General features: G+C 35.4%; 3 protein-coding genes across 4 annotated transcripts; 1 reads left to right on the top strand and 2 right to left on the bottom strand.

Moving 5' to 3' along the window:
* Window positions 1-1,188: 1,188 nt before the first annotated feature.
* LOC11423164 (pentatricopeptide repeat-containing protein At3g05340) lies at window positions 1,189-6,461 on the bottom strand. Its single transcript, XM_003626243.4, has 9 exons — window positions 4,431-6,461; window positions 4,124-4,181; window positions 3,625-3,879; window positions 3,451-3,537; window positions 3,287-3,324; window positions 3,113-3,192; window positions 2,773-2,856; window positions 2,495-2,603; window positions 1,189-2,242 (listed from the first exon to the last, which is right to left on the bottom strand). Exons 1-9 carry the CDS (start codon window positions 6,407-6,409, stop codon window positions 2,101-2,103), a joined length of 2,832 nt encoding a protein of 943 aa, XP_003626291.3. The 5' UTR covers window positions 6,410-6,461; the 3' UTR covers window positions 1,189-2,100.
* Window positions 6,462-12,045: 5,584 nt separating this feature from the next.
* Window positions 12,046-13,733, top strand: LOC11431311 (uncharacterized). 2 transcript variants are annotated; one of them, XR_003007300.2, is made up of 3 exons: window positions 12,046-12,158; window positions 12,763-13,132; window positions 13,244-13,733. XR_003007300.2 is itself a non-coding variant. In XM_039827490.1 (2 exons), the coding sequence occupies exons 1-2, from the start codon at window positions 12,780-12,782 to the stop codon at window positions 13,386-13,388; spliced, it is 498 nt and encodes a 165-aa protein (XP_039683424.1). In that variant the 5' UTR covers window positions 12,046-12,779; the 3' UTR covers window positions 13,389-13,733. The 2 variants fall into 2 exon arrangements, 1 of the variants encoding a protein (XP_039683424.1); XM_039827490.1 differs by having other exon boundaries at window positions 12,046-13,132.
* Window positions 13,734-14,354: 621 nt separating this feature from the next.
* LOC11430551 (mannosylglycoprotein endo-beta-mannosidase) lies at window positions 14,355-21,430 on the bottom strand. Its single transcript, XM_003626246.4, has 11 exons — window positions 21,154-21,430; window positions 20,930-21,068; window positions 20,332-20,559; window positions 20,077-20,135; window positions 19,774-19,822; window positions 18,912-19,142; window positions 17,954-18,123; window positions 17,638-17,842; window positions 15,901-16,569; window positions 15,567-15,794; window positions 14,355-15,270 (listed from the first exon to the last, which is right to left on the bottom strand). Exons 1-11 carry the CDS (start codon window positions 21,306-21,308, stop codon window positions 14,503-14,505), a joined length of 2,901 nt encoding a protein of 966 aa, XP_003626294.1. The 5' UTR covers window positions 21,309-21,430; the 3' UTR covers window positions 14,355-14,502.
* Between the last annotated feature and the right edge of the window lie 312 nt (window positions 21,431-21,742).

Raw genomic sequence — 21,742 nt, forward strand, 5'->3', positions numbered from 1 at the left:
GTACCCAATGGTTAGGGTACTACAGTGCCCGTCCCCATACCCGCATTTATAAAAAATACACGTACCCTCGTGGGCAACAACTTTAGTCCCCTTCTCCATACCCTATGGGTACCTAAGTGCCCATACCCGCACTTTAACTATGAAAAAACAAAAAAAAAACATCAAAAATAAAATAAAACTATGATCCCAATTTTTTAAAATTAACTCATAAAATAATATGAATCGTGGTATTTAGTCAAATATAAAACATCCAAAATATCCCTAAAAAATTATACATAAAATAATATGATGGAGTTGTTATTGTATTAAGCAAGTGTTGGTTTAAATTTAGGTTTAGGCTTAAATAGCTAAATAAATTAATTAATTATACATAAAATATAAATAAATAATTTATGATATTATATAAATATGTATATGCGGGGTTGCGGGTCTGGACAGTATAGTACCCTTACCCGTGCCCATATCCATTTAATTTTATGGGTATTACCTGTACCTGTGCCCAGACCCATAAAAGCGGGATTTTATCCTATCCATTGTGAGTATTTTTTGCGGATACCCATTGGATCTGGGTCCAATTGTCATCCCTATTCATATTCTACATAAAATAATTGGAACAATAAAATTCAAGAAAGAAAATACTTGAGTTTACACTTTACATAAATGAAGTGATAATAAAAGAGATTTTTCTTTTTACGAAATAATCTCTCCGTCCATATATCTAAACACCCATTGAACTTTGTTTTTGTCCCTAAATGTAAACTCCATTTCAACTTACTAGATACATTTATTATGTTTTTTCTAAACATGCTCTAATTAATACTACTAACTTATCTTGAAATATGAAAAGTCAAATTTAATACACATACGAACAAAAGACAATTTGGTAATATTAACACATAAGATAGACACATTAATTTCACTAATAACTTTTCTTAAGAAATGTGAAAAATATAAAAGGTGCTTAGATATAGGGACAGAGGGTCTAATAAAGGAGAATCTATTCACCTCACCATATAAATGGTGCTTAGATATAGAAACATTTGTTTTTTGAATGACTAACTATTTTCCTATAAGGTTCAAGTTTTAAAATTTGAAATGTTGACCAAGAGGAAGAAGACAAATATTACCATAAATGAATAATCAAATTAGTAAGAGTGAAGGAAAAATGGCCAAATACCATACAGGACATTCACAATCCAAAAGCAAAATTCCCACATATATACGCAGCTGAACAAGATTCTCTAATTTTTCACATAAAATCTAGAAAACTGAAATAGAAATAAATAGCAGAGGCAAGTGCAAATCTGAACATTGAGCGGAGGCAATTGTAATCACATGCACTTCTAAATGTATACTCTTACTGTATAAATCAGTTCACGTTGGTATTTTCTTGCATCAGTTCACAGTTTTTATTATAGAAATGACCAGGAATCCAAAGAATGTTTAATTTGAAGGACCACTTGATGTTATTACAGGAAGAATTTCATAATCCTGTGAAAAGATACTCACTACTTTATAGTGGAAATTCAATTTAACGTAACACAACCACAGTGATGGATTAAGAGTCAAGAGCCATAGAGAAACCAAATACAATTCATCCGTCGCACACACACCACGACAGTATCCTTGATCCCAAAGTTAACCACAGAACCATCACAGTCAAACACAGCAACTCCCTCTGACTAAAGGATTCAAACGCCATGGCAGGCAAAATAAGAGAGCGCAGCAGCAAAATTATTAATCATATAGACTTGCAATTTTTCGTCATTTCCACAAGGAAAAGTGGCATTTAGTGAGATTTGGATTACCTGCAATATCACACATTCACATAGACAGTGAATCTAGACCCTTGATTCATTCACTGAAAGAACTAACCCCCAACAACTTCCCCACCATCCGTTGCAAAATCTTAAAATAAGATGGGACAAAACGAAACAAAAATTTCCCAGTTGTAGTAAGTAGCTTACATGTTTCAGAATATTAAGGTGTAAGGCACCTATAAGCAGCTGATAAAAAAATTATTGGTAAATTGAGAACCATGACTGTCTCATCAGCAATCTCAGTGCTATCTATAGGTTGGGGAGTGAAGACATGGGAATGCTAAAACCAATCGACATGCTGGGTTGAAAATTTGGTTTTCTTCTTTGGCTTTTGGTATCGGTTATTCTCAAACTTAGCTTTGGTTATAAGTGAATAGAGCAAGTCTGCCTCAGCTGATGTATCATAGGGTGCATCTATTATACTGCAACATCAACAAGAAGGAAATAAGAAATCAAATGGAATGAACTTATTAAACTCTAAAAACATTGTATGATTCCAAAAGGTAATAATATGTTATATGATTAAGTAAAAAAGCATGCTAGTATATGATTGTATTGCATCTTTTAGTTTTATAAGAAAGATAATAAGTTGACAAAGGGATTAATTTGATAAACTATTCCACACCCCACCAGGTAAAAAAAAATTGTAGGATGAGTAACGCTGTTAATGTTACCTGTTAAGTAATTCCTCCAAAATAATTCTCTGTGATGGGGTTACATAATGAATGCAACTTCTCGGGCATTGTCCAACAGCGCACTGAACTTGGTAGTCTTCCCCATGACCTATAAACAGTTGTTGAAGATAGCAGTACTCATAAATAAATCATTAAAAGAATGTCATTTGCAGAGTGCATGCACTCTTCTAAAACAAGCGAAGTTATCTAGTACAGTATGTCATTCTTAATTAATGAATTTCTCAAAATGAAGGGAACAACAGATAAAACAAATTAACCTTGAGAAGACGCACGTGCTGTTCCAGTTGAAGAGACAAATGTGAAAGCATGAGGTGCTCTTTCCACACAGGAATTTGAACAAGCTGCATAGATTTTAAACTCATCAATGTAAAATGGAAAGGTAAAAGCATAAAAATTGTTCATCCCAAATGACGTTGAGACATTGTATATGTATGTATGTATGTATGTATGATCCACACTTGCAGATTAAAGGTGTGTCCAGTGTAGGAGATTACATGCAGTGTCCTACACCGACATATGTGGTCTAAATTGTTATGAGCTCTACATAATTTCATGTCGTGTAAGGTGTCTGTGTATGTGTTGATGCTTCACTCCTACCTTTGCCGACACAAAGAAACTCATTAACGAAAAGATCAAAAGCTTCACACTCTGGTCTGCCAAAGGGATCTAAACACTCCCTGAAAAGTCAGCAGGCATTGTAACTGTAAGAGAATGAATGCATAGAATAAATTTCAAAACAATACGGAGTTGAATAAAGAACAGATGGTTTACGTTTCAATAATTTGTGATGGTGTGTAGTTGGATAGTATCTGCAGTAAAAAAAGCATGAAGGTTAAAAATGAACTGATTACACGTTACTATGCTGTATATGATGTGTGGTAGTGAATAGGAAAAAGAATAAGAGTGAGTTTAAGAAGTAAGTTACTAAGTAGTACCTGGTATGCTTGAATTACACGGCGAATCATAACATCAGAATATGTTTCATTTTCATCTCTGTTGAGGTCAGGGTGGAACTGTTTTACCTATGTAATAAATTAAAGAGAAAGAAACTTGAATTGAATCGAAGAGAATGAAAATGGTGATAAATATTTAATGATTGATGTTGATACTTTGGATCGAAAAGCGGCTTTAATTTCCGCGGCTGAGCAATCAGGTTGGACTCCGAGGACGGCGTAAGCAGAGGAAGTGGACAGAGGACCATCTTCTCTGCCTCTGCAATTCGTTCTTGTTTTATTCTTTAAAGACACAGACAAAGGAAAAGTGCGGTTTACAAACATAGAAGTTGTTGTTGTTAAGTTGAAGTTAAACAACCTGAACGATCCCATTATGGTAAGACCAACTGTGTCCAACTTCGACTTACTTTCCTATATGAGGGGTGAAGTGAAGCATTTTCTGGATGACAGAGTGCCACTTGTGTTGTGCTCTCTATTTCAAAAATAATTATTTATTTTGTTGAGGAACTTTATTGAAATTTAAATTATCCCATTTTATAAAATCTATTTAAAATAATGTGTTCCATGTCAATAATTATTTTTACCATAATACCTTTATTCAATTCACATTTTTAATTAAAAATAATAATAAATGTAGTAATTTACAAACACACACTCTTTCTTGAAAAGACAATTCTGTCACTGAATTCAAGGGTAGTTTGGATAAAATAATACTAGTACAAATTGTAGACAATTTTAATTTTTTTTAACTAAATTAGTTAATCAATTTTCTTATTGAGAATAATTTAATTAAGTTGTGCTCCTACATACTCCCTTCGTCCTTATCAGTGTCGTACATGCATAGTGTTTCATCTAAGTACAAATCCAACATAACATTGCTGGCAGCTAGCTACTTACTGGACAACCATCAATGTGGTTCTCAATTCTCATTGAAAATGAATAGTCAGAATAAATGTGGTAACTAGTCCTCTTTATCTTGTTCCAAGTAAAAGAGAATAAACTTTTTATCAGGTACATAACCTTCATCTTTTAAGTGTTTCAGCAAACCAGACAAAACCCAGAATATAACATCAGCTTCCGGATGCAATTTGTCCCCTACCACAAAACTATTGACTTTCTTTTCTATCTCAATCCAACTTATACCTACTTCTTTTGCTACTCCCATCTCTTTCATTCTCTTAATGGAACTTGCTCTCTCTTTCCAGTTCCCTTCACTAGAATATATGTTTGCCATCAAAACATAAGGAGCTGGGCTAGCTGGAGCAGCTGAAAATAGTCTATCAGCAGCATACTTACCCATCTCGGAATCACCATGTATGCTACAAGCACCAAGCAATGCTTGCCAGACTAAAACACCACCATGCTCAGGCAATCCCTCAATGAATTTCTTAGCTTCATTAAGATGTCCTGCCCTGCCCAACATGTCGACAACGCAGGCATAATGTTCTGACCGAGGACTTATACCGTGATCATTAGTCATAGATTCCAAAAGCTCCATACCTTTCTCGACTAATCCTGCATGACTGCAAGCATGAAGCAATGACAAAAATGTAACATCTGTTGGTGCTACACCCTCCACTCTCATCTCTTCGTAAAATTGAAGTGCCTTAAAACCATCTCCGTGGCGGGCAAATGCTGCAATTACCGAATTCCATGAAACTGAATTCTTTTGAGTCATCTGATAGAACACTAGGAGCGAGTCAGACAAATCTCCACATTTAGAGTACATGTTTACAAGTCCATTACCAACAAAAGGATTTTCACAAAAATTCTTTTTTATGATTAAAGAGTGTATCTGCTTTCCAAGAGCCAAATAAGTGCCGACACCAAATACCCCAAGAACAGCAGAAACCATGTTGGCGTCAACCTCCATCCCCAGCGCCACCATTTTCGTAAATATTTGGATAGCTTCTTCTTCGAATCCATTTTGAGCGAAAGCTACAAGTATTACAGTCAAGGAGACCCCATCCAGTTCCTCAGCAGACTCAAAAATCTGCCATGCTGCATCTAAACTACCACACTTTGAATACAAATCCATCAAAGCACTTTCAATACATAAATCTGACTGCATCCCTAACTTCCACAACAACCCATGAATTTTCTGGCCATCCCTTAACACCTGTAAACCCGAACAAGCCATGAGTGAGCTCAAATAAGTCAAAACATTAGGACTCACAGACCCGCAACAACGCATTTGAGCAAACAACCTCAAACTATCCTCATAAAATTCATTTTGCGCGAGGCCAGAAATCACAGCCGTCCAAGTTACAACATTCCTCTCAATCATTTCATCAAAAACCTTCCTTCCTTGACTAAAACATTCACATTTAAAATACGACGTTATAAGAGCATTCCCGACAGTAATCTCTCTCTCAAAGCCACCAACAAACACCAGACCATGGATCATTTGTGTTACACTGGTAGAGATTCCTAATCTCAAGCCATCACAACCCGACAACATTGTAGTCAAAGTAGCTTTATCAAATCGACAACACACTCTATTGGACTCAGTCATTTGCTTAAAGAACTTAAAACTCGTGTCAAAATCACCATTCCTTAAAAACCCAGAAATCATTGTATTCCACGATACAGTATCTCTGACAGGCATATAATCAAACACATTACCGGCGTTACGAAATTCACCACATTTTGAATACATTGAAAGCAGAGAGTTCCAAATAAAAAGGGCATTCCGTTGGGAGCCATCAAAATCGAAGGAAGGTGGTTGTTTGATGATTCGGGCATGGATGGAAGAACCGAGAGTGAGGTTTCGGTCTCTGCCGCAGAGGGTAAGAAGAGATGTTAAATCTGCGTGGTTGAGGAGAGATTTTGTGGTTGAAGGAAATAGGTATTGGGAATGTGGTGGCTTTATGTTGAAGGGTAGATTTAGAGAATCTACCCATGAAGGGAGATTGGTGTTCAATTTCCATCTGGATTTCATCCATGAAATGAATAGGTGAATACAGACAGGGTGTGACTCCTAATGAATAGGTAAGTCCTAACTTGTAAAGTTTTTTTCTTGAAATTTATGTATTAAATGTTTTAAATTTTTTTTATTTTTTTTTGAAGGAAAATATCTTAAAATTCAGGGTTAATTAAGTTTTTAGTCCCTATAAATATTCACAGTTTTGTTTTTAGTCCCTGCAAAATAAAATCACACTTTTTAGGGACCAAAACTGTTGATGAAAATTTTTGACAGAGACTAAAAGTGCTGATGGAACATTTTATAGGGACTAAAAATGCTGATGAAAATTTTTATATGGACTAAAAACTATGATTTTATTTTATAGGGACTATAAACAAAAATGTGAATATTTATAGGGATTAAAAACTTAATTAACCCTAAAATTTATTTTAGTTTTATTTTAAGTTCTTTAACCTGTGTCTTTTAAAGACATAAGTTAGAATCTTAAAAAGAAACACAAATTAGCATGGCTCTAAAAATAATATAACAAAATTATCTTTTTTTTTTTTTGTGCAACAAAGTTATCATTATCTTTTATTCCTTAAATGGAACCTTTATTATGGGATGGAGAGAGTAATATGGTTGAATATAAATATTCTTTTGAAATTGATAGAATTTGGAAAATGTATTGGACAAATATTTTGAAAGTTTTTTGAGATCTAAGAAAAAATTCAAATCCTTTCTATGATACCATAAAAATTTAAAATATGTTAATTGTGAATATTATCTTATTTTAACATTCTCCCTAAAATCACTCTCTCAAATCATTTGAATATCTATATTCTCTCTTCTCGTCCACCTAAATCTTTCTCATCTTCCCTCCCCTCCCCTTCAAACTCTCAAACAAAGACTATACGAAGAAAACAAATCAAAACCATATGCATAAATTATCTCTTTCTGATGCATTTATTATTAGAAATTACGCAGAACTTGATCATTTTACAAGGTTGTTTGTGATTATCATACAATTTCCATAATGGTTTGTTGTCTTCCATCGTAGTTCCAGCCATCAAGAGTAACTCTAGAAGCGATACCCTAAGTCTGTCTCGACCTTGTTGAACAGTGCAACATTATGACATCTCCTGGGCATGTGCGGGTATAAGTCCCTTATATAGTTGAGGAGAAACATGATATTAAGTCTATGATACATTGGTATGGAGCAATAGTGACATCTGAAGGGCCTACAATCTTAGGCCCGCGATGTTAATCGTAGTTTATATAAACCTTGGGTCGTATTAAGTGTAGGACATGCATTAAAGAAAATTGCTTTTTTGACATAGAAAAGTTCATAAAGACACAAGTAAAATACCTTTATGCTCCCAGCGGTTGTTAACTACCGCTGGACACTTAGAAATTTTTTTTAAAAAAAATTCTTTTGTTTTTTTTTTGTTTGTTTATGTTATTATATGATATTAGATACATGTTTATTAATTAGTTTAGTAATTGTATGTTGTTTATTTATAGATTAGGTTGAGAATGCGGGTGATGATCCGGGTGATCGAAAACCTAGAGTTGTCGATTCCATTAAGGTTGAAGCTCCCGCTAAGGTCGAAGCTTCCGTTAAAGTTGAGGCTTCAAGCATCAATTCCGATGTGTGGAAACTTCGTGACAACAAAGTGGACACGACTCAATTATTTTCGACCCGAGACACATGGAAAGATAAAGACGAATTGCTCGGTTGGGTCCGTCGACAAGCAAATAGGGCTGGATTTACGGTTATCATTAGAAGATCTTGTGAAGGTAGAAATGCTATGTTGGAGTTGGTTTGTGAACGGAGCGGCGAGCACAAATTACCGAAGACAAAAGTGAAGCATGAAGCAACAGAATCAAGAAAATGTGGGTGTTTGTTCAAGGTGCGTGGATATGTCGTGAGGGAAAACAATGCTTGGAAATTGACTATTCTTAATGGCGTTCACAACCATGAGATGGTGCGGTATGTAGCAGGGCACCTTCTTGCCGGAAGATTAATGGAGGACGACAAGAAGATTGTACATGACTTGACCGATTCTTTGGTGAAACCAAAAAATATTTTGACTAATTTGAAGAAGAAAAGGAAAGAATCCATCACAAATATCAAGCAAGTCTACAATGAACGTCACAAATTCAAAAAGACAAAAAGGGGTGACTTGACGGAGATGCAATACCTAATCTCAAAGTTGGAAGAGAATGGATATGTTCATTACGTAAGAGAAAAACCGGAAAGTCAAACCGTTCAAGACATATTTTGGACTCATCCAACATCAGTAAAGTTATTTAACACTTTTCCGACTGTTTTGATAATGGATTCCACGTACAAAACTAACTTGTATAGAATGCCATTGTTTGAAATAGTTGGAGTCACCTCGACCTATTTGACATATTCGGTTGATTTTTCATTTATGACGGCGGAGAAGGAGGATAACTTTACTTGGGCTTTGCAAATGTTGCTTAAACTTCTTGAACCAAATAGTGATATGCCTAAGGTGGTAGTGACCAACAGGGACCCGAGTATGATGAAGGCCGTAACAAATGCTCTCCCCGATAGTAGTGCAATACTTTGTTATTTCCATGTTGGCAAAAATGTTAGATAAAGAATCATCACCGATTGCAAAGTTAAACAAAATGTTGTTGTGGTGGATGGGCAAAAGAAGATTGTCGACGAGGAGAGTCATAGTAAGTTAGTTTATACCATATTTGATGCATGAGAAAAATTGGTTGAATCTCCTACTCAAGAGTTATATGCGGGTAATCTAGTGGAATTCCAAGATGCTTGCAAGGATCATCCAAAGTTTCTTGAATATGTGAAAACTACCATTTTGAACCCTTTAAAGGACAAACTAGTGAGGGCATGGACGGACCTTGTGCTACATCTTGGGTGTAGGACCACAAATAGAGTTGAAAGAGCTCATGGTGTGGTGAAAGAATATTTGTCCACCTCCAAAGGTGATTTGGGTACTTGTTGGCGTAAAATAGATGAGATGTTGGCAAACCAATTTGGGGAGATACAATCATCGTTTGGTAGGAGCGTTACGGTCTTGGAACATAGGTACAAAGATGTCACTTTGTACTTCGGGTTGGGGGGTCACATGTCTAGACAAGCCATGAATTTTATCTTTGTGGAGGAAGCGCGTGCTAGGAAAACCTTGTGCATCGAGAAGAAAACTTGAGGTTGTGTTCAAAGGACGTCGTATGGCCTACCTTATGCATGCGTCATTGCTATGAAAATCCGTCACAACAAGCCCATTCGATTGGATGAGATACACCCGCATTGGCATAAGTTGTATATGGGTGAAGAAGAAAGTAATGAAGATTTGTTTTCGGTCGCGGAGGAGTGGCGTGGTATCCAAGAACGTCTCGAAAGAGTTCCGTTCCAAATGAAACTAGAAATCAAAGAGGGTATGCGGTTGTTAGCGTTTCCGGAGACCACAATGTTGTCACCACCTCCAAAAAAGGTGCCAACCAAAGGAGCTCCCAAAAAAATCAAAACTACACGTAGGATCCCATCTAAGTGGAAGACTATTGATTCTCAACATCCGAAAAGTCAATCTTCACCACGAAAAAAATCTTCACAACCTAAAAGAAAAGGTGCTCGCATTGGCATTTCTCCGGTTCCAGTTCCTAAGCCTAGCTTGGTTTCAAGAAATTATGATTCATCGAATCCTATGTATTACATGCCAAAATTCATGAGACCATACATTGAGGAAATTGTGGATGTTATTGGTGACGGACATTGTCGGTTTAGGGCTATTGTCGAACGCGTGGGTTTGACGGAAGAAAGTCATGTTATGGTGCGGAGATCACTTATTAAAGAGTTGAAAGAGCACATGAACAAATACATCGAGGTATATGCGAGCGAGGACCGTTACAAGTACATTTTGGATGGATTGCATCCCCCAAAAATCCTAGTAGCTTTGCACCTCCCGACAAATGGTTGACATTGCCGGATATGAGACACATCGTTGCATCTTGTTACAATAAGCCGGTGGTGGAGATGACTACCCTTGATATTGAAGTCTCCGAGACTTTTTTCCCACTTAGAGGTGTGCCTCCGGTTAATCCAAAAAGCAACATGATTTGCCTTGGTTTAATCTCAAATCATTTTGTCATTCTTTCATTGAAAGATGGTTGTCCATTACCTCCATCATCCACGGAGTGGAAGCTACACAGGAGCGAAGAGGCGACAACATGGGAGGATGAATTCTTGGATCAACACGATCGTTTTCGAGCACTCATGGAGATTGAGGACAAAAAGAGACCGGTTCCACCAAAAAAACCAACAAATGAAGACAATTCAATTATGTTTGATGACACACCGGTTAAAGGAAACGAAGAATTTGAAGATGTTCTGGAACATTTAGATGATTTGCTTTTGTTAGATGAATTATGACACTTTTTGGTCGGTGTTAATCCATTTTTTGGTCGATACGCGCCGACGTATTTTTTGGGATATATAATGTAATGACCAATTTTTTGGGTGATATGTAACTAACCTTTAACTATATATATATATATATATATATATATATATATATATATATATATATATATATATATATTTGAGTTTCGCATTTATTAGTAATTAATGTACATTACGTGTAATGTGTTGCATAATATGGAAAATTTGACGGATTTCAAACAATTATAAAACGTTAACGCATTATCGGTTTTGTGTAATGTTACCGAATAATCGATAAACTATGAAATATTGAAGTTTGTGATTGCTCGATGTTGTTGTTTCGGTTTGATTTCCTCCTGAATTGCCTTTTGAAATTATAGGTAAAACAGGACAAATTTTCTGGAAAAAACCAGTGCAGGCTGCACTGATTCTGCTAACTGGTGGGAGCGGCAGTTAACTGCCACTAGCTCCAGCGGTTGTTAATTGCCGGTGTATTCTTGAACGGCTGTTAACTGCCGCTAGGGGCATAAATGTATTTTACTTATGTCTTTATGAAGTTTTCTATGTCGAAAAAGCAATTTTCTGCATTAAAAATGTGAATTAGAAACCTATTTACTTTTCATCACAATCAAACAATCTTTCAAAATAAAAGGGAGACAAACAGAGGAGGTTGTAAATTTTGTAAATCATAGAGTGAGTATTGCTACGAGTTAAGATCGAAAGTGAAAAAAATGATTTTAGATCCAAGATGTAAAATTTGAATTTCCACAACTTTATTTTTGTAAGTACCGATTAATTTCGAGAAGATGGTATGGTGTTTCAATTAGGTTAGTTGTGGATCCTCGTAAGATTAGTTCAGTTGGTTGAGACAATGCATAAAATATACAATGTTCATAGTTCAAACCTCGACCACTATCAAAAAATAAATTAGGTTAGTTGTGGCCCACAACTTGTGGGTGATGCTATTTGCCGGTTTCAATCGTTGATAGGTATGAATGTAAAGGAGGGAGAATATTGAAGTACACATGTTTTGATTTTATTGGAAAACAGCACGACTGGCATATAATGAAATGAAATAAAATAAGGAAAATATTAACGAGTGCATGGAGTACTTTAACCGCTTAAAATTGGTAAAGTTTTATAAAAATTTATGCATTTATTACATTGAAAATTGAAGTCTTTCATTTTTTTTAAAGAATAATTTCTTTCTAAGGGTGTCCTTATGATATGACATTTTTTTAACAAGACCCATGCAATAAACGCTCGATCAGATTGAACAACACAAACGAAAAAACCCTCTTCCGTCTCTCAAGTCTCAACTTCCTTTCATCCATTCATATTATTTTCGTGGTGAGTTCGTAGTTATAATTTCGTTCTTACCTTTTCATGGCTTCTTTTGATTGGTTCAGTAATTTATGTTTTCTGGATTTCAAATCAATCAATCAATTTATGTTTTCTGTAATTTTATGTCTTTTGTTTTACCCTGACCACAACCCCAACCCCAACCCCAACCCTTGTTTTGTTATTGGAAAATGGAAAGCTGATGATAGAAGAAATTTAGGTATTGTGATTTGTGATGTTCATCTTCATGCATTTCATGCACCAAACTTCCCATTCAATTTGTTTCAAATACTATAATAATAATAATGTCTTGGTTTAATATATAGATTATTAATTCCTGGGATTTCCTATTATTATTAGTCTGTATTATGGATGGAAATCCATGTTTTTCTCTGTGGTCTGAACTGCTTTCATGGAGTAGTGCATCTGTCATGGTTTAATACATTGCATCTGTTTTATATGATTTATGGATCCCATCTTCTTTGCTATCAAATCAATTCTATTAATCATGTCTGTGATTCTAAACGTTTTTAGTAGAACAAACAAATAATCAACCAAATCCTTTTAAGTTCTGATGCTTCTTTTATATATGTTATTATTATCTCAAGTGCAGTGCAGTTGGTTGCTTCTATGGACCCATCTACGGTGCAGCAGCAGCAGCAGATGACTGTCAATCAACCGCCTAGACCCCCAATCACTTCTAGTAGACCACCGGTGGTGCCATATGACCTCATGTTTCCTTTCTTGATTCCCCATCTTCACCTAGCCGCCGAGCTTCAATTTTTATTTGCCAAATATAAGATGTGTGTGTGTGTCTCTAACTCCAATGCTTTCCCCATATTACTTACTAAGCTTTTTGTTTTGTCAATTTTCATGTCATTTGTTCTAGAGATGAAATACCCAGGCATACTGTGTTACGAAGTATGCTACACATTGTGGGGGGTCAACTGCTTGAGTCAGCAGCAACAAAAGTGGCAGAACAGGTAGGTTGAGTGGATGATGGTTTATGCAGTGTTGCACATCATTTTTTTATAAGGCAGTTGAATATTGATTTCAAGGTCATGCTAAGAACTGATTTTTTTTTTTCCTTGTAGAAAAGAGCCAACAAAGGTTCTTCTTCTGGCACATCTCTCTGAAATTATGAATGATGCTATGGACCATTCTCATATTACTTCTTCAGCTCTTCAAGTGAAGAGTGAGCCGACCTATTCAATTATGGACATTAGCCTTAATAGTTAATAATAAATTTTGAATAGATACACTGTATCCTATTGTAAGTTTATCTGGAATATTGGGGTACCAGTCAGGTTTCTTTTATGTTTGGTTAGGGATGGTGTGTGGGTAGAAGCTATTCCACATTGCTTTGGACTTTATTGAAGCGTATGGGTCATGTTATTAACATAGCAAGTTGTGAGTTGCCAATTGTTTTAGGAATTAATTCGTTTAGATAATGTGCATATGCATCCAATCCAATCCAATCCAGTAACATTATCTATGATATGATTTGATTGGATGTCTATGTAAAAAAGTTTTACTTGTAACCCTTTTATACCGAAGGTGGTCAAAAGCTAATGATTTTTGTTATCTTTTTAGAAGCTTAATTAATGGAGCATGTAGATAACATTTATCCTTTTAAATAAAAGGAACAGTCTACAAATCTTATTTCAATTGACAAAAATATCAAAATTGTTAGGTTGGATGATGTTATTGGTCATCCACTTATGTGTAGTTTTAAATGACTAATTTTATTTCGTCTATCTTAAACTCTACATAAGAATAAAATGTCTATGTTACCCTTTATTCGTTGGGCTAATATATAGATTTACATTCACTATTGGCCCAATATATATTTATTTAATTTTGTAGTAAAGTTTTTAAAATATAGATCTATGAGATGTCTTTCAATACATAGATTTACGAAAGTTGCTCTTTAGTCATCGACAATTTGCTCTCAAACACTTAAAACCGACGAAAGCATCCTTAACAAAAGTTAACTATTATTCGCTTAAGTTAGCGTCAGTTAATTGAGTCAGCGGCAGTTCACTCAACGACAACTAACTGCCGCTCCATACACGATTGATATATCTGGCAACTCCTTGTACTACATCATTCACTTACCAACTTTCGTCCCTCTTCTACTCATAATCCAAAAAGTTCATTTGATTTTTATTTTTAGAAAGATTGTCTCAAATCATTGAAAAGTGATTGCTAGAAGGTTTTTACACTCATTTGACGTTAAAAAATATAGCAAAAAAACAAATCAAAATCATATACATAGATTGTCTCTTTCTAGTGCATTTATTATTTAGAAATTACACACAACTTGATCATTTTACAAGGTTGTTTGCGATTATCATACAATTTCAAGAATGGATTGTTGTCTTCCATCGTAGTTCCAGCCATCAAGAGTAACTCTAGGAGTGACACCCTGAGGGACCTCAAAAGATATATTAACAGGCATGCTCTCTCCTGGGACCAGTGAAAAATAGTTATCAGAGTAATGAACTGGAAGAATTCTCGTGTCTTCGCCCTCTTTATATTCCGTCTTTGAAGCATGAACAGAGAGATGAAGAAAGAAAGCAACACCAACATCATCCCCATTTATTTCAGAAAATTTCAAACCATCATTTTTCCCAGCAAAACATCTTTGTATCCTATTGAACCAGCCAGTTTCGTCTTCTTTTCCAACCCCACAAGCACTAGCTGTTGAACTGTACCCTAGCATTGGAATTTTAGAGTTTGATTTTTCAGATGTGTTTGTCACATTCACTTGAATATTATAAGTAGACTCGTCAACTGAAATCTTTGACGTTATCTTTAGAGGTATTTTCTTCTTCCTATATGGCTCCAACAAGGAGTAGTCTCCACCAGAAGGATGAAACCAATAAAAGTTTCTAGATATAATTTTATGATCTGACATGTTGTAGAGTCTGAGAAGAAGAAAGTAGACAGGCTTTGGATTTTTTGACTCTGGATACTTCATTTCAACAATAGGTGCAACCTTTTTTGGTAGCAAAGAGAGATTTTCATGAACTTTGTAGTATGGACGTGTTCCTTCGAGATCCCACACTGAAGCTTCAACAGCTACATTAGACAATTCTTCTGAGGTAGTATTAACAACCTGTTTTGAAAAGGAAGATAACATGATACAAAACCATTAATAAACTATTCCTACATAACTGGATTAAGTAATAAATTGCAATACAAATTGTGAATAATGAAATTTTGACCAGTTTGTTACACTTCTAATCTTTTTAATTTGTTACTTTGGCACCCTATCATTTTAATTTGTTACTATTTACAGTCACACGTATCTTAGTGGCAAAAGGCTTCTGTTGCGGTTTTTGTATTTGGTAAAATAACAAACCTCTTTGTATCTTGAACTCATAAAACTAGGAACTTTGGTTAGAAATTTACCTCTATAAAATACGTAGCCAGATTAAGTTGTACATGAATGGGTTCTGCAGCACATCGACAACCATAGAAACCCGCTGTTTGGTCAAGTAAATGATCATAAAATTGACCTCTCAAACCAGTCCAAGGATTTTGTGTCTTCCATATCAATACACCTGTATATTTACTCCACATTCTAGATGTCCACCCCTCCAGAAGAGCTCTATATTGTATGTAGTTAACAAGTTGTGCCTGAGAAAATTATGGTATAAAAATATCAACTTCAACTTAAGAACAACGAAAATAAGATGATGAAAAATGTATCAGTGATGACCACCGGGACGAAGGTTTCACTTACTTTCAAACAGAAATCATCAAGATCTCTTACAGTGCCATAAAGTTGAATCTGATCGTGAACCTTGTTTGGTTTTGAATAAGGAATGTATTTATGGTATTCCCATATGGGATTTGGAACCTCTTCTACATAACCATTGGGAAGTTTCTTAAACACCGGTATCTGCCATCCTTCTGGCGGCATTGTTGCTCTTATGGTTGATGCAACTGGCATTCCCACAGAACCAACCTCTGGATTGAATCCATAATCATAAAAGTTATCCTTGAAGAAATCTTCAGGATTTTGAATTTCATAAGGACCATCAGTGAAGTTCCCCATCCCATCAGCAAAGCCATCCCACATTGAACCTTGTATGTAAACGCGTGTACCATCAAGGTATTGGCTAGGATCCCTCAACACCGGGGACAAGTCTCCCGCAGATTTGATATTTTCATCTGCACTTTCAAAATTAGGATGAAGCTTCAGATCAGCTTTCAGAGTAGCGTTTATATCACATGGAGGAGTTTGTTCATTTCCGCCAACCCATAGGGCAAGACTAGGATGATTTCTTAGAAGCTTGACTGTGTCTCTTGCACAAAACAAGAAAAGGTCATGATCCAGTGGACCATCTGGATTAGATATTGGGACTCCACGTCCATCAACATCCCCTGTGATCCAGAACTCTTGCCATACCTACAAAATTTAAAACAGTAAAATGATTAATTTTGAAAACCAATACCACCACTAGTGTAATTTATCAAAGAACTAAAAAATGGGATATTTTTCTATAAGCCTAAAAAATTGGATGTGACGAAGGGTCATCAGGTTAAGTTGTATAAGCATCTAAATCAGTTAAATAAACTGTGACCAGTTAAATTCACTTTTCAGAAAATAACAACAACCAAGCCTTAACATTAAAATATTTGTACATAGGATATGGATAAATCACATCATAAGCAGAAGATCCCATAACCCAAACAGACCATTCAATTAGAATCCCCCTCTAGAAACAACAACGATATAGAACAACAATCAGCATCAACAACAAAGTCTTGTGCCACTTGGCGGGGAATGCTGTCAATGGTTCCTGTCATGTATTAAGTTAGAAGGTAGTTTTTTGCCTCTCTCTTAATGGTCTGTTGAATAGTTTTTTTTTTGTCTCCCTCTACTTCTGCATTAGTTTTTTCCGCATATATATTCAAACTACCTAAGGCAAGATTCTACCATCCTTTGAACAGTGGGCACAATCTAAATTTTCTCACTAATAATTGTATTCTTAATTATATTAACTCTTGTCTGACCACTCATCCATTTTAACATTCTCATCTCTATAGCATTGAGTTTATTTTCTGTTGGCTCTTTATCATCAAACATTCAGTCCTACGTAGCATTACAATTTACAACTCTTGAAGTTGTAAGGTAAAACTTCTCTTCAAGTTTGAGTCTAATTTTCTATCACGAATTATACCCAAAGTATTCATCTGCTAAATCCACCCAACTTGAGGCTTATGGAGTTATGGTTGAAATCTTCATATCTCTTTGTTATTTTGTATAATTGACCTAAGGTACTTAAATCAAGAGTTTGTTGTATTCTATTCTTCCTAAAGTTATTCACACACAAGCACTTAGAATGCATAAGAACGTGAACAAACCATATATGCATACAGCCAAGTAGAATTAATATAACAAATTCATTAAAAATATAACAGGAAAAAAGAAAGAAAAAAATAAATAACATGCACTATAAAGGCTGAAGCTTACCAGAAGGCCATAATAATCACAATAATGATAAAATTCTGGCCTTTCTGTCAGTCCACCACCCCAGCATCTTATCATGTTAAAATTCATATCTGCGTGAAACTTGATATCTGTATCATACCGCTTCTTCGAAAGCCGCAGTAACCCATCAGACAATATCCAGTTACCCCCTCGAATAAAAACTGGTTCTCCGTTGACTTTAAATAGCCTAAAAATAAGATACATGCAGCAAAACATACGTGCAGACAGTTTAAAGATTGAACTAATTGTATTTAGTGAAAGATAGAAAACATTGAAGAAATATGAATAATCACTATACCTTCCACCTGTAGCATCATCAATATGGCTCTCAATTTTGCGGAAGCCAAAGAGATGGCTCCATGAATCAGACTCGCCAAATCCTTTAACATCAATGCTAATGACAACGTTGTACAAAGATTGCTTCCCCATTCCATTGGGCCACCATAAATTGGGCTTGTAGAAGAAAAGCTGTTGATGCAACAAATTAACACTTGAACATAAGCATAGAAACTTAAACCCTGATACATACAAGTTAGCAAGATTAGTAGTAAAAGGATGCTAGAAAATACTATATCCAGGATGTTAAAAAAAAAAAGGCTGTACTTATGACTACTTGGGCTGCTTTATTAAAATTTTATGTACGTTGCTTTATCTATCCAGGTTTGCATATGCTTGTTGAAAAAATAGGGCAGTCCTTATGATCATTGGGGCAGCTTTAAATATTTTTGCTGTCAGCTTTCAAACTCGGTAAAGGGCATTATGTACAACTTACAGGTGATGAATTCAAATATCTTAAAAATTTCTAATATATCTTCAACAAATTACCCCCACCATACGTAAACCTTTGCTCATTAGATAAGTAAAACAATATAAGAGTAATCTAGTATTTAGGGTACTCTGAATATGGTAACGATCAGCAGTATATTAAAGGTTGTCTATTTATAGCACAAGAACAGCCTGTATGACAGCTAACTCAAGAAATTATAATCACAGTGAATTAGAGCTATCTAAAAGTTAGACACACCTATACAGCACAAACATTAAACATGCCACATAGACAAGTTTGTACCATAGTTGTCAAAGAGCATTTCTCAAGACTCAAGAATAGGGTGGTGATATGGGATACATTGCCTCATATTGCCAACATTGTTGATCGAGACTTTTACAATTAATGATCAAGTCCTTTGAACGAGTTGAAGATTTATAGACACACAATGGACAAAACTTTGCATAACACAGTGAATGTTGTTACTGACCTCAGGAAATGTATATTGCACCCGTGAGTTTGCAGGAACTGGGAGGTTTTGTGTTTGAAGATGCTCTACCAAACAAATGTTATCCTCAAGTTCCATTGTCACTTGGACAGTCAAAGAACACTCGGCTGTCCAGGAGCTCCTGTTTTCCAATTCAGTTGTTGTGTGCAAATATGCTCTCTCATAATTGTCAAAGAATGACGAAACCAGGTGAGGATCGATTATTTTTACAGGCTGCACCAAATACAGACACTGCAATCAACCTACCAAACAACAACCGAAGTACCATACATAATAAAAATAAAAATAAAATAAAAATAAAAACTAGAGGATGCATGATCAGATTTATGGAATGTATGTGTAAAATTAATGAGTAAGGATCCTCTCGATTTCTCAAAAGAAATGGAGGATGTCATTTAGAGAGAGATAGACATAAAAAATAGACGGTGGGTCCTACCACTAAGTGGGTCCCACCACCGTTAATTATTTTATGCTTTCTTCAAACTTTTGTGTTTTTATCTCTCCAAATGGAGAAGATCCTAAATGGAGAGGATCCTAACTCAAAATTAACATAACAATTATGATGTTTACCCCATACCCCTGTAATATTCTGGTTTAGTTTTACAGACATCTTAGTGACTCCGCAAATCATGTTTAATAAAGCCAATACATACGCTTGGATTTGGATTTCAACAATACTCAACCATGAATCACAAAAGAACTAGGACCAATAATGTATCAAACAGAGAAGAAGAGGGAGAGAAATGAAAGGCTTAGATAATGTCTATTGCAAATACATATGTGAAAGAAAAAAATTAGAATATTATAGCCATTGGAATGAACTAAACTAAATAACACTACTCACCCCAGTAATGGAAATGGAAACCTCGTCCCATATTCCAGTATTCCTATCTCTGCAAAAAAATTTAACACTTGCATTAGGTATAGGTACATTTGCCTTTGCATGCCCTCTTCATAGTTCCAATTCTCTTAATATTTCAAATAGTCAAAAGTTACACCCAAAAGCCCTTCGATTTCTTTATATATACCGGGCATTGCCTAACCAAACTAGAAAAATAGTGACAAAGGTTTTAAAATCAAAGAAAATTCAATAATCACTTACAAAAAAAGAAAGCTATTAACAAATTACAAGTAATAGCAATGTCACCTAATAGGAGCCATCCAGTCCCAACCTTCAACATACTGTGTGGTCACGTCCTTTCCTATCTACAAAACAACAAAGAAACTGAATTAGATATTCCACATGCATGTCCCCTTTTCCTCTCTCACAGCCTCTCCCTCCCTCAACTCATAACTGATTTCAGCCTCTAGAAACGCCTGAACTCATACTCAAAGCTTTCATAAAAGTTATGTAATTAGAAAGCATAAAATTAAGGGATCAAATACTAATTTAACTACCGACCTCATGATCACCGCCTTGACCCCCTTCGGGAGGAATCGTCCCAGGATGATCCGGAGGATGAACAAGAACAGCAAGCAGGTTATTGCCATCAGGATGAAGAATATCAGTGACATCAATAGAGTGTCTTCGAAACATTCCTTTTGGAAGAACGGTTTTATGGCCATTTAAATACACATCAGCTGAGTAATTGATTCCACGAAAGTTCAGATCACAGTACTGGTTAGTTGACTGCAAAAAATCACTTAATTAGTGATTACTAATGTCCATCTCCATCCATCAAAAACAAGATTATCAAACACCTTTCTATATTCAAAATATGATTGCTACTTGGACATTAGGAGTGTGTCTAGAAAGGTCTAATCACGAGCTTATAGCATAGTTTATGGTGTATAAGCTCATACGATCAAAATACAGTTATTTGGATACAATTTTTCTCTAACGAGCTCATCCTGTTTTTGATAAGCTGATTCAAATAGTGTTTGATCTTATAGCTTATTGTTTCACAAACTTGAAAGTATCATCAAACATGAATAACTGAATATAAGCCATAAATAGAATGAAAATAAAATGAAATAGGGAAGAATTAGAAAACACGTACAAGGTTGCATTGAAAGGTTGTAAAAAACCAGAAAGTGTAAAAGTCTCTTCCAGAATCAGCAATGTCTATGATAGTTTGATTTTGAAGTCCATAAAAAGGATCTGGCACCACCTTGTTCTTCACTAAGGTAGCTAGAACACTGTGAAATCAAATCAATGAAGAACAATGTAAGCGAATAAGCATCACTGACAAGATAAAAAGAAAGAATGAAAGTAGAAGATTACGTTCCGGGAACGACGGCTTCAATCCACGGGGGAGTGGAGGAAGTTGGAGGGTGGGTAGTGGTGAGCTGAATTCCGGTGAAGTTGATTTCAGTAGACCTGGCTGCTAACCAACCACCGTCGAAGGTGGTCTTACGGTGTTGCTCCTCCGTCGCCATCGATCCAAATAGAACTCGGTGAATGATGCCGATGGTTAATGTTAATTACTTGAGTAAAACATACTGTATTGCGTGTATTAGTCACTTAGTTGAGTTTGGTGACATACTCCTAATCTATATCTTGAATTCATTATAGACACGTTTATATTCACCTGTCAAGACATGACTCACATTTCCTCTCAACAAAAGATTTAATTTTTATTTTATCATTCTTAAATATTGAGCTCAAATTAGGAATGTCCGATCTTATTTGAATAGTCACTAAAACGTAATAGCATGACAATGTTACTTTACTGACTCAGCAAATCGTAATCCTTAATTACACTATTATCTCATGTTTCTTAATTGTGCGATTTTGGTCTTCAAGTTTAAAATGGACGAATTTGATGCTTCAACTTGACTCATCTGCATTTATTAATCTCTAAACACATTTT

This window comes from Medicago truncatula, chromosome 7 (genome assembly GCF_003473485.1).
Source record: "Medicago truncatula cultivar Jemalong A17 chromosome 7, MtrunA17r5.0-ANR, whole genome shotgun sequence".
Classification (NCBI taxonomy): domain Eukaryota; kingdom Viridiplantae; phylum Streptophyta; class Magnoliopsida; order Fabales; family Fabaceae; genus Medicago; species Medicago truncatula.

What these genes read in the sequence shown, in the direction of transcription:
- LOC11423164 (XM_003626243.4), bottom strand. Translation starts at nt 6,409, where the DNA reads ATGAAATCCAGATGGAAATTGAACACCAATCTCCCTTCATGGGTAGAT. An exon ending in GTTTCTTTGTGTCGGCAAAG is followed by an intron (nt 2,857 to 3,112) that starts GTAGGAGTGAAG and finishes AAATCTATGCAG; the next exon opens with CTTGTTCAAATTCCTGTGTG. An exon ending in TTGGAGGAATTACTTAACAG is followed by an intron (nt 2,243 to 2,494) that starts GTAACATTAACA and finishes TTGATGTTGCAG; the next exon opens with TATAATAGATGCACCCTATG.
- LOC11431311 (XM_039827490.1), top strand. Translation starts at nt 12,780, where the DNA reads ATGGACCCATCTACGGTGCAGCAGCAGCAGCAGATGACTGTCAATCAA. An exon ending in CAACAAAAGTGGCAGAACAG is followed by an intron (nt 13,133 to 13,243) that starts GTAGGTTGAGTG and finishes TTTTCCTTGTAG; the next exon opens with AAAAGAGCCAACAAAGGTTC.
- LOC11430551 (XM_003626246.4), bottom strand. Translation starts at nt 21,308, where the DNA reads ATGGCGACGGAGGAGCAACACCGTAAGACCACCTTCGACGGTGGTTGG. An exon ending in GAAGCCGTCGTTCCCGGAAC is followed by an intron (nt 21,069 to 21,153) that starts GTAATCTTCTAC and finishes TTGATTTCACAG; the next exon opens with TGTTCTAGCTACCTTAGTGA. An exon ending in TTGATGATTTCTGTTTGAAA is followed by an intron (nt 15,795 to 15,900) that starts GTAAGTGAAACC and finishes TAATTTTCTCAG; the next exon opens with GCACAACTTGTTAACTACAT.